Raw genomic sequence first — 11,861 nt, 5'->3', positions numbered from 1 at the left:
GAACCTGATCAGATACTGCTTTCTGATTGGATGCCAGCCAATTAGATGGAGGTGGGGGCGTGGTCAGAGAGGTCCATAAAAGCTTCTGTGGAGCCAGAGGAGAAACACAGAGTCCTGGAGCCCAAGGAGAACCAGCCTGGCCTGCTGAGGCTCCGAGAACCCTGCACACCTGGACCGATCCCGTAAGTCCCTCACCTCCCTGAGCACCACCCCGTTCCCGCCTCACCTGTGCAGATTCAGGAACAGTTTTTTCCAGACTTTTCTCATGAACCAATTTAGAACGTCGATTTTGCCTCTCAGTGTAGTTTTACCTTGACCCTGAACACTGGGATTTCCACTTTGGTTTATGTCACTTTCAATTTTCTTTCTTTTTTTCTTTGGTTCGAACTATTGAACCTGGGGGCACTCAACCACTGAGCCATATCCCCACATCTAAATATAGAGACAAGGTCTCACTTAGTTGCTTAGCGCCTGCTCTTGCTGAGGCTGACTGATCCCATGATCCTCCTGTCTCAGGCTCAGGAGACCCTGGGATTACAGGCTTGTGCACACACGCCTGGCACTTTTTCTTTTTTTCAATTCTTGTTTTTTTAAAGTTTATATGGACAATATAATTTATTTATTTTTTCATTTATTTATTTGGTGATATGGTGATTGACCCAGTCTTGTGCATGGGAGGCAAGCACTCTATCAACAGAGGTATGTTATCAGCCCATCATTTAATAATTTTTATGTGCTGCTAAGGATCAAGCCCAGTGCCTCACATGTCCGAGGAAAGTGCTCTTCCACTGAGCTCCAGGCAAAGCCAATTTAAAATTACTTAACCAAGGAAGTAGATTGCAATCCTATTTCATTCTAATTGATTGGAATTCTATTTTCTGATAATAAAAATATTTATTTTGTGTGCCCTTAAAATTATACTGTTTTGTTGGGCGTGGTGGCACACACCTGTAATCCCAACACCTCCAGAGTTTTAGGAGGCCAGAGAATTAGAGTTCAAAGCCAGCCACAGCAGCATGAGGTGATAACAAATCAGTGTGATCCTGTCTCCAACTAATATCCAAAATACGGCTGGAGCAGTGACTTACTGGTTGAGTGTCCTGAATTCAATCTTCAATATTGCCTCATCACCCAGATTATACTTTATGTCTTATGTAGTTTTGTAATTTTATTATTTGTTTCAACAAACAGCTTCAAACTATCTCATGCAACAGTTCACAGACTCTGTTCTGATCTGTTTGTTCTCTTCAACTCCCACTAAGGTGGCAGAATCTCACATGGGTAACAGATATCCATGAGACTCTTGTAATTTACAAGTGTTTTATAATATGGGCACATGCTTTATAATTGTTCATTTAATTTTTTGATATTAAAAATACCATCCTCCATGTGAGAGCAACTCCTCTCTGAGCCTCTGTAGTTACTGAAATAGAGGAACATACTGCATTAAGTCACATGACACCCCAATTCCCATTTTATATGGACAAAGTAATAAGTAAAGGCTTTCCCCCATTAAGGTTGGGATGAGTTTTGACTCCCCAGTACCCCCTTCCCAATGGCTGGCAATGGATGGGATAGTGGCCTTTTCTCTGGACCATTTTCCAGGATCCTTCTTCTTTCAGACTCCCCAGGATGAGCATCCAGTCCCCACCCACGCTACTGGAGCTGGCAGGGCGCAGCCTGCTGAGCGACCAGTCCAGGGCCGTCCTGGATCTGGAGGACCTGCCCATAGAGCTCTTCCCACCACTCTTTGTGGAGGCCTTCAGCAGGGGACACACTGAGGTCCTGAAGAAAATGGTGCAGGCCTGGCCCTTCACCTGCCTGCCCCTGGGGGCCCTGATGAGGCAGCCACAGCCTGAGATGCTCCGAGTGGCACTGGATGGGCTGGACATGCTGCTTGCCCAGCAGGATCGCCCCAGGTGAGGGGGACCCATGTGGCCTGGAAGGGAGCACCCTTGGTGCCAGGGAAGGGATGGGTATAGGCAGGGAGAGTGGGTGCTGAAGTGTGCTCCACAGGCTTCCTGTGCTGCCAGCAAGGAGGGTTGGAGAGACCTTGGCCATGCTGAGCCCCATCTGGGAAAGGCTTCCAGATGTGAAGGTGCTTGTGGCAGCTGTGCTGACCCCTGAATGAGGCTGTACCTGCCCCTGCCTCAGTCTGTACAAGTTGGGCCCAAGGCTGGATTGGAGGGAGGTAGCTGGAGAATACTGAGACAGAAGGAAGAGGTGGATCAGGGAGCAGCAGCTGAGAGGGGAAGGAAGGGGCCTCAGGGCTGAGACTCTTCTGTGGTCTCCGCAGGAGGTGGAAACTGCAGGTGCTGGATTTGCGGAGGGCTCCACGGAACTTCTGGAGGACGTGGTCTGGAGCCATGGTGGATGCCTGCTCACCAGAGGGCATTAAGAAGAATCAAACATTGAAACTTGGTCCAGCAACTGCAGCTAAGCAGCCCTTGAAGATATTCATAGACTTGTGCCTCACAGAAGGGCCCCTGAATGAATTCCTGACTCTCTTGTTCCTGTGGGTCACACAGAGAAGGGACAGGCTGCACCTCTGTTGCAAGAGGCTGAAGATCTTTGGGGAACCCACCAACCAAACCAGGAAATTCCTGAGACTCCTACAGCTGGACTCTGTCCAGAAGGTGGAAGTGAACTGCACCTGGGTGCCCTCCACCTTGGTTGCTTGTGCTCCTTTCTTGGGCCAGATGAGGAACCTGAGGAAGCTGCTTGTCTCCAAGTTCTGCGTGCCTGCCCACACCTCCCCAGAGGAGCAGAAGCGGCTGCTCGCCAAGCTCACCTCACAGTTCCGCAGGATGGACTGCCTGAGGAAGTTCTGTGTGGATGCTGTCCTCCTCCTCGAGGGCCACCTGGAGCAGGTGCTGGGGTGAGTAAGGGGGTGTGCATCCTTTGCAGAACAGTATCATTAAATCTGAAAGTGCACCTACTGTGTGCCAGCCAGTGACTCTCTCATGGTGAACAACACACTGGAAGGTAAATAACCCATCATCTGTTCCTATTGTATCCTGAAGCTCCATCTCCTAACCTGTGTTAGAGCAAAGGTATAAACCAGGGTTCATGGTCTGGGAAGTGACATCATGCTGGGAAGTCAGCAGATGAGGACAGGAGCTAGTGAGGTGGGTGTGAGGTTCCTTCCCTGGGACCCCTGTCCAGCGACAGGGGAACAAATCAGGGTAGAGGTGAGGACTTTAAAGGAGGGAAGCCCCCACACCTGTACCTGTTCAACAAGGAAGCCCTGTTGTCCTCCCTCTGGGAGCAGAGGAGCCCACTTCTAATGCCCTCCTGGGGAAGGCAGGTCTGAGCTCCAGGTGAGGACTCAGGGGTTGTGAGTGAAGAGCAGGGAGTGAGACCTTGCTGAGGGGCAGGAAGTGAGCCCTGCAGGGGTTAACCCCAGTGTGTTTGGACACATCTTTCCTGGATTTGCCTTTGGCACATGACTCTTCCTGACTTCCTGGGGCTAGATATGTGGCTTTCTGCTTGTCATTGAGGGTGACATTCATAGAGATGGAGGACCCACCTGGTCACACAAGTAGTGGTGAAAGTCTCAGGTTGAAATGGAGTGACCCGAATGAGCAGATTCTACAAAATGTCAACCATGTTCAGATGGTCACAGTGACCTTGGGTTTGGGCCAATTCATCTTCTCCCTCAGAACTAACTGGCTGGTTCCTCCTTAGGCACCTGAAGACACCTCTGGAGACCCTCTCAATATCCAACTGTCCACTCTCAGATTCGGACTGGAATTATCTTTCCCGATGCCCAAATACCAGCCAGCTCAGACGGCTGGATCTAAGGGGCATCAAACTGACCAATTTTAGTCTGGAGCCCCTCAAAATTCTGCTGGAGACTGTTGCAGCCACCCTGAAGAGCCTGGACTTGGAAGACTGTGAGATCACAGACTCCCAGCTCCAAGCCATCCTGCCTGCCCTGAGCCGCTGCTCCAAGCTCAGGGCCTTGTGCTTTTTCCAGAATCGCATCTCCATGTCGGTACTCAGGGATCTGCTCTGTCACACTGCCACGCTGAGCAAGTTGTGCATAGAGCTATACCCTGCCCCTCTGGAAAGCTATGATACCCAGGGTGCCATCCACCCAGGGAGATGTTCCCAGCTCTGTGCTGAGCTCACAGAACTTTTGAAGGACTTTAGGCAGCCACAGGTCCTTATTTTCTATGCTTTGCCCTGTCCTCAATGTGGCCACATGTGCATCTACAACCAGGGCCTCAATCATTGTTTCTGTCCAACAGCTGCCTAGTTGGGTGTGTATAAAAACTGCCCTCTACACAATTGGATGTATAACCAGAATGTAGAGGGATCATGAAGGAAAGTCAGAGCCCAGCATTTCAGACACTGCCTGAAGTGTGGATGGGGAAAGGAATCAGATGCTGGGGGCTACATTGTAAGGAAGCCCCTGAAGATTGGACCTTCTGTATAGAGCCATATGTGTCTGTATAGAGTCATCACAAGGGACCTGGATTTTTAGAATGGGATTTAGGCTTCAAGCACATATGAAGAAACTATTCATAAACTGTGAGGATCTGTGTGCCTCACACCTCTTTATGCCACTTCCTTTCTTCTGGCTCTACATCTAAAAATAATCCGAAAAGAACAGGATCTCAAGATTAGTCCTCTGACATCTTCCATGATGGTTTTACCTAGTTTTCTGATTTTGACACTGGAATTCTCCAGGGGCGGATGGAGAAATACCACTAAGTACTTGGTGATCAATGAGGTTCATTCCCAGGAACTCAAAGCATCCAACTGAAATCAGGTCATTATCTGTGGCTACACTGTAGCATAATCCATCTAGGGGAACACAGGAGGCATGAAGCATTCTAAGTGGACAGTAAAATTTCAAAAAAGCCCTTCTCTGGTGACCTCAGTGCCACCCAGACAGTCAAGGTTCGCCCATCCTTGTGGGTCTCCACATAGACCTAGAAACTTGGTGTCTTGGTCTTTGGATGCAATGAGAATAAAATAGGGTCTCTAGGCCTCACAAAACCTTGCCCATCATGCTGCTACAAAGTCTTTCCTGAAACATGTAATCATGGCCAATGAAACCATCCAAATTAGCTTTCATCAAAATAGTAGAATTATATAGGTAGATCCCACTTGCAAATGTGTCTAAATTAAACTTTATAAATTACCACGTTCCGGTGGGGGAGAAGGCTGCTCATAACTGACAGATCTTCCACTAACACTTCCCATCTCTCCCTACCCAGGGACACAAGATTTTCAATCATCAGATGATCAGAGGATGAGGAAGGATGAGGTGGCTGTGGGCAAAAGGGTGGCCCAGCCTGTGCTGCCTGGTCCTAGACCAAGATCCCCTAAATGAGGACTCCTGCTGAGGACTAGGCTGGTGGGATTATGCAGTGACCTTAGCCTTAGCTTCCCATCCAAGGAGGAGAAGGAGGTCCACCCAATCTTCTTTTGAGTTATCCTAAAGCTGCCTGTGTACGTGTTCTCATTTGGGCCTGAAGGCTTCTCCATACACAGTGAACTAGAACCCAGTTGGATATGTAAGCAGACTGCAGCTCACTCTTGGAACAGGTAGCAGAGTCCAGGTCCTACACAGCCAGCCCATCTGTCCCCCACACAGGGATCTGTGTGCCTCACCCCTCTTTATGACACTTCCTTTCCTCTGGCTCTATGTCTAACTTGCATGTGTGCTGGGTGGGGTGGGGAGTTCTGAACAGCATTCATTCTGCTCTGCTGCTGGATTCTATGATCAAATAAAGGCAAGGAAGATCTACAATATGAGATGTGTCAGCACTGGTTGTTTTAAGGGTTTTCATGACCAAAAAGGGACTTGAAGATATTCTGGTGTGTCCAGACTCCTTGGATTGTATAAGGACTGAGAGCCGCATGTGTCCCCACACAGCTCTAGGGATAAAGCACCCAGACTGCTCTTTGAATTCCTCATCTTTTGACTCTAGGTTCATTTGTGCTGTGAGACAGCCCACAACTGTAGGATGTCATGACAAACAGGACCGGGTGTGTAAGCATGGCCGGGTCAGAAGGGGACTGGGTTCCACTCTCTGGAGTGTTACTGAAAGGTGCACATTCCTTTGTGCATCTGCATCAAAAGAGTCTAGATCCCCTTCTGGAACACTGGCCAATTTCACCTGTACAATCTAGGGACTCAGAACCCATGCTTTTCTACAGAAATTAATGAACTTCATAAAAATTAACTGAGGGCCTGGGGACATAGCTCAGCTGTAGACACTTGCCTAGCATGTGGACGGACCTGGGTTCTGTCCCCAGAACCACAAAAGCACGTAAACAAATAAATGAATAAATCCAATATTGATGTGACTCCAGGGGGATGTTTTAATTTGAAGAAAATTGTCTCTGTGAGGAGTACTTAACAAAGAACCAGAACCCAAATGAAAACAATTGAATACATTTTTTAATTGGTATGCACAGGCATGTAAAATTGATGTCCTTAAAGATTCTTTTTCAAAAACAACAGAAAACCCAGATTGGGAGTTAGGCAAAGTGAGGAAAGAGAGACAGATAAGCAAGTAATGAAAGACAGAGACCAGGCAGAGATACACACGAGAGTTGATTTTTCACACTTGACAAGTAAAGGCCATCTCTCTATAGGAGAGAGGGGCAGAACAGGCTTCAGTTCTGGGACTTTTATGGGGGAAGATCAGGAATCAGAGCCCAGTGAGTCCTCATGCAGATGGTTAAGTGTTGGGTTGGTATGAAGGTGTGGTGAGACTTTCTCAATGCCCTTGGGCAGGAAAGTGAAATGTTCTCCTTAATATGTCAGGTGTCATTCAGTATGGCCATCCAGGTGCTAAGCAAGGACCTTACAGTGAGAAAGTGATGTGACTCCATTTTTGAAATAACCAGCCTCTACCTCAGAGCAGGGCCTTTCCAAAGCAGGGTGGTGATGGGAGAGGGGAAGAATGATCCAGCATTGCTAGGCGCATAGCTACCCCTAACTGCAGTGACCAGATAGCCTTGACTCAGCAATGCAAGACCAAAGAATGCTCGAGACCTAATTTCAGACCATTGCAACAACCAATCAGAGTGAGACAGGGAACATATCTGAAATGCCAGGTGACCCTCACAGTAGTTTTGGTGATTGATAACATGTTAGAAACCATGTAGTTTAGTGCATACATGCCTCACAGCTTAAACCTATCAGTTCAAATGTATCCACCTCTTGAACTAACCAATCACCCTTACCCAACTTGTTCCCACCAGAGAATATGGTAATCAATGTTAAGAGCTTTTGTTTTATTTTCCCATGGTGTGAAATGATTTGCTGTGTGATGTTGTGATGCATAGAGTATCCCCCAGAAAACTAAATCATCACTGAATTAAGGGCCAGGACTCACTCCCTGGGACTGCTTCATCCTAAATGGTTCTGAGTCCAGGCTCCAGCTTGTAATAAAGACTCCTGTGTGATTGCATCAGATTTGGCTCCTGGAGGTCTAGTGGGGTCCAATGAATCTGGCATTATAATAGGTACTAAAATGAAAAGAAACATTGGAAGGGAGTTGTTAGAGACACAGCAGAGACTCCCCAAACCTTATACTACCCTTGGGGACAGGGACAGAGAAGCAGGCTTTGGTTCCCCTACAAGGTAAAGGGTGTTGGGGGGGATTGGCTCAGCAAACACGCTTGAGAAGTATAAGATTCTTGCTTAGTATCTGGATGGCCATTTCAAGTGTCAGAAGCCATTTTAAGGAAGGACTTTTGCTTTCCCACCCAACCCTAACTACCCATATTAGGACCCACCTGGCTCTGATTCCTGAGCCTCCCAAGATTGGGTTCCCTGGTGTGCCTAATCTCCCCTTTGAGGTTCACTGAGTTTCCCCGGGGCCCCGATATGGATTCCATAATGGAATCCGCTTCTCCATTCTGCCAAAGGCCCTCATTGCCCCCAACACCAGACATTTCATCTCCAGTCAACCTAAAGGACCTACAGTTCCCAGGAAGTGACGGTTGATCATCTGACACTCTATGTGGTTCGGGGGACCCCCAGGCACAACATTCACAGCTACTGCTGATCCCTCCTATTGACTCAGTGTATAAATGGTCATTTATTTGGGTCCTGGGTTTTGAGACAAAAACACCTAGGATGATTGGGAGCTGTTACTGGTGAGATGACCTCTCAACCTTGGGTTAATCTCTATGGACTTTTCCCCCATCTATGGATATCTGTAACTTATATGGGCTTTTGCGCCTACTACATTGTCCTGGCTGGGTCCCAAGTACCTCTCTGGGATCCTGGTCTTACGATTACCCAGCGGGGTTGACAACCACTTGAGCATAACCATGCTCTCAACTAGGTGATACTCGAGACTGGGGGATGGCCCACGTTTAAATTCACATCATATGTTTCATGGGTGGCTCCTCATCCATTCCATCCCAGAGTCCTCTAGGCTACCTCCTGGCTAACCCACGGTCTCTCTCACCCCAGATCTAAACCCCACAAAACTTATCTGCTTGTGCAATCAGATCTGGCTTCAATATCCTTTGAATAATGACTCTTAATTGCCACTTGAGGGCACTCTAGAGCCCAATGTTATCAGGGAACTCTTCAACTCACTCTTGTGAGTGTTCCGGAAAAAGGAAAGAAATGTCATATGCTCAGACCTTCTCCTTTCCATGTCCTAATCCTTCCCTATCCAGCTCTTGCTTTTCCACACAAGTCCTCTCAGCCCTCATCTCCCATACACCTTCTTCCAAAGGGACAGAAGATTCTCCCCAGGACTCCTCCTCCTTTGACCCAGTGGGTGAGACACCCACCTTGCCACAGTTTTCTTTCTGATGAAGCTACCACAACAGCTGGCCCCTTGGCCCCTCCAGCTTCTCTCCTCCTGCACATGCTCTGAGGCTGCCACTGGTCAACCCACATCTCTGTGTCTGATACATGAGGTGGCTGGGGTAGATGGTATAACCTGGGTTCATGTGTCTTTCCTTTTTCAGATCTTTCCCAGACAGAAAAGTGGGTTGGTTCATATTTCAAGCCACACCACACATATCAAAGGGTTTCAATATCTGACTCAATCATGGTGTCCATATGATCTTGTCCATATGATCTTCCATGGTGTCCATATGATCTTGTCGAACACCTTCCTGCCTGAGAACCATTGGCGAGTTTAGGAGGTAGCTAGAAATTATGCTGATGAGGTACATCAGACCTCCCCTGCCCATCTGATTGACATTGAAGCAGTCCCTGACCAAGACCCCAACTGGGATTAGAATTTTCCTGAGGAATAACTAGTAGAAGTGCATTATTTGCTGCATGACAGGTCTTAGAAAGGCAGCCCATAAGGTTATCAATTCTGAAACAATCCAAGAAGAAATCCAAGATTGCTAGGAGCCACAGCAAAATATGATGCATGGCACCTTTGGTTAAGGTGACTGCCAGCTAGCCATTGAGATGATATGATTATGTTAAGATTTACATTCATATGGAAATTTGACTCCTGCTGTTCACCTGGGCCTGCTACGGGACTCATGTTACAGGACTCCTGGAGAGTTCCCATTGGTTGGGGAAGGATAGTAGGCGGGAATTCCGGGGGAGGTCCGGGCCCCCGGTTCCGGTAGACGCACACACGTGTGTGGACCAACTTGCTAGCCGGGCACGCACGGGATTTGGCGGCTTTTTTAAAAAATAAAGTTTTGTTCCTGCTTGAGTGGCTTGTGATTCTGTGCCCAGCCGGGTTGCGGCAAATTGGTGGCCCGGAGGGGGAATGCCCGAAGCTTAGAGGTGAGTAATATCACTCGCCCCTGAGGGAAGGCAACAGAATGGGCATTCTTGTTTTGATTTATTTTGTTTTTATTTCAAGCTCCCTAGCCCTAGAATTTTCTCAGGCGAACTGGGAAAAATGGTTGGCTCAAGGTTTGAAGTTATTCGGCCCTGAGAAAGAGAAAATTGATATAACCATTCTCTTCTCCGTTTTTGTTTCATTCTGTTTTGGCTTTGTTCTATCCTATCTTATTGGGTTACGTTACCTTTATAGTAGATTAGAATCCAGTAAAAAACAAACCGAAAGACTGTTAAGTAAATTGTTAGAGGTCCAGGCTATGGTAGAAAACATATTAGGTCAAGCAAAAGAGAAGGTCTCTCAAGCTAGTCAGACAGAGGAAGATTTGAAGAAAGCAAGCTCAGAGGAAAAACAGCTATCAGATAGGGAGGCTGCTACTAACTCCGTTCTATCACCAGAGGGCATAATTCAACCAACAGCTCCATCTGCAGCTGAGCGGCCCTCAACTTCCTTAGTTGATGGACGGAATCCTGAGGCAGGACCCCAAAAGTTAGCATGCCCTGTACTTGAGTGGGCAGAAGGGCAACGAGTTTACCGTGCTTTAGATTTCAAAACAATAAAGCAATTAAAGGAAGCTGTAACAACCTATGGTCCGCATGCACCCTACACAATAAGTATGGTTGAATCTATTACCAACTTGGACTTGACACCAGCAGATTGGGCTAACGTGTGTCGGTCTGTGCTAAATGGAGGACAATATTTGTTATGGAAGGTTGCCAATGAGGAATTTTGCATGGAGACAGCTAGGTGAAATGCAGCAGCTAGTTACCCTCAAAGAAATCTAGAAATGTTATTAGGAAAGGGACCTTATGAGGGTCAGAGACAGCAGATTGAATATGACCATGACGTATATGCACAAATTGCTGTAGATGCAGTTAGGGCATGGAAAACTTTGCAGGGGCAAGGAGATTTACAAGGTCAACTATCTAAGGTAATACAAGGAACTAATGAACCTTACGCTGAATTTGTAGATAGGCTTATTCAGACAGCCTCTAGAATATTTGGAAATACAGAACAGGCAATGCCATTTATAAAACAACTGGCTTATGACCAAGCAAATCGTTCCTGTAGAGAGGTCATTAGACCATGGAAACATGAAGATTTAAACACATATATTAAATTATGTAGAGACATTAACGAACAAGGGCAAGTCTTAGCAGCAGTACAATAGGCTTTAGATGCCAGGCTAAAAACATGGTATAATTGTAATCAAACAGGACATTTTAAAAGGAATTGCCCCATAGGAGGAGGGTTTAACAAAGCTAGGTATCAAAGGAATAGAATCCCGGGTATTTGCCCACGATGCCATAGAGGGAGACATTGGGCTAATGAATGCCATTCTCAAACCACCATAGAGGGTATTCTGTTATCAAAAAATGGACAAGGACCAAGTGTTTACCCACAATATCATAGAGAAAGATATCAGTCTCCATTGCCAAAAAACGGATTGGAGGGCCCAATGCCCCGGGGCCCAAAACCACAAATATACGGGGCAATGGAGGAATCCAGCAGCACCATCAAGGTAGTGCCCAGGACGCATTATCCATTAAATCCCTCATCAGACAAACTAGAGGGAGCGCAGGGTTGGACATCTGTGCCTCTGCCAGAGCAGTCTTAACTCCAGAGATGGGAGTTCAAATCATTCCCACAGGAGTAAAAGGACCTCTTCCCCAGGGAACAGTAGGCTTATTATTAGGACTCAGTTCTTATACACTAAAAGGACTTATGATAAGTCCTGGGGTAATTGATCCTGATTATGAGGGTGAAATAAAAATTATAGCTAGTTCTCCAAGAGGTATATCAGTAATTTCATCAGGAGATAGAATAGCACAGTTATTAATAATACCCAGCCTACATGATAAATTTTCCAGTTGTAATGTAGAAAGAGGTTCCAAGGGATTAGGCTCCACAGGTGTGGATTGGGCTATGCTGTCTTTAAATTTAGATTCTCGCCCAATACTAAAATTAAATATTCAAGGACATGACTTTAATGGGCTGCTGGACACAGGTGCTAACCTCAGCATCATATCTTGTCAAGAATGGCCAAAACATTGGCCA

General features: G+C 46.8%; 1 protein-coding gene across 1 annotated transcript; it reads left to right on the top strand.

Moving 5' to 3' along the window:
• Nucleotides 1-1,632: 1,632 nt before the first annotated feature.
• On the top strand, nt 1,633-5,344 carry LOC144249156 (PRAME family member 5-like). Its single transcript, XM_077791363.1, has 4 exons — nt 1,633-1,919; nt 2,297-2,878; nt 3,688-4,088; nt 5,229-5,344. Exons 1-4 carry the CDS (start codon nt 1,633-1,635, stop codon nt 5,342-5,344), a joined length of 1,386 nt encoding a protein of 461 aa, XP_077647489.1.
• Nucleotides 5,345-11,861: the final 6,517 nt, after the last annotated feature.

Source organism: Urocitellus parryii, chromosome 11 (genome assembly GCF_045843805.1).
Source record: "Urocitellus parryii isolate mUroPar1 chromosome 11, mUroPar1.hap1, whole genome shotgun sequence".
Classification (NCBI taxonomy): Eukaryota; Metazoa; Chordata; class Mammalia; order Rodentia; family Sciuridae; genus Urocitellus; species Urocitellus parryii.
This window is presented reverse-complemented; position numbering and strand designations above follow the sequence as displayed.

Coding starts and splice junctions, on each gene's coding strand:
- LOC144249156 (XM_077791363.1), top strand. CDS start 1,633: ATGAGCATCCAGTCCCCACCCACGCTACTGGAGCTGGCAGGGCGCAGC. Junction 1,920..2,296: donor GCCCAGCAGGATCGCCCCAG/GTGAGGGGGACC, acceptor TGGTCTCCGCAG/GAGGTGGAAACTGCAGGTGC. Junction 4,089..5,228: donor GGAAAGCTATGATACCCAGG/GTGCCATCCACC, acceptor CTCCCTACCCAG/GGACACAAGATTTTCAATCA.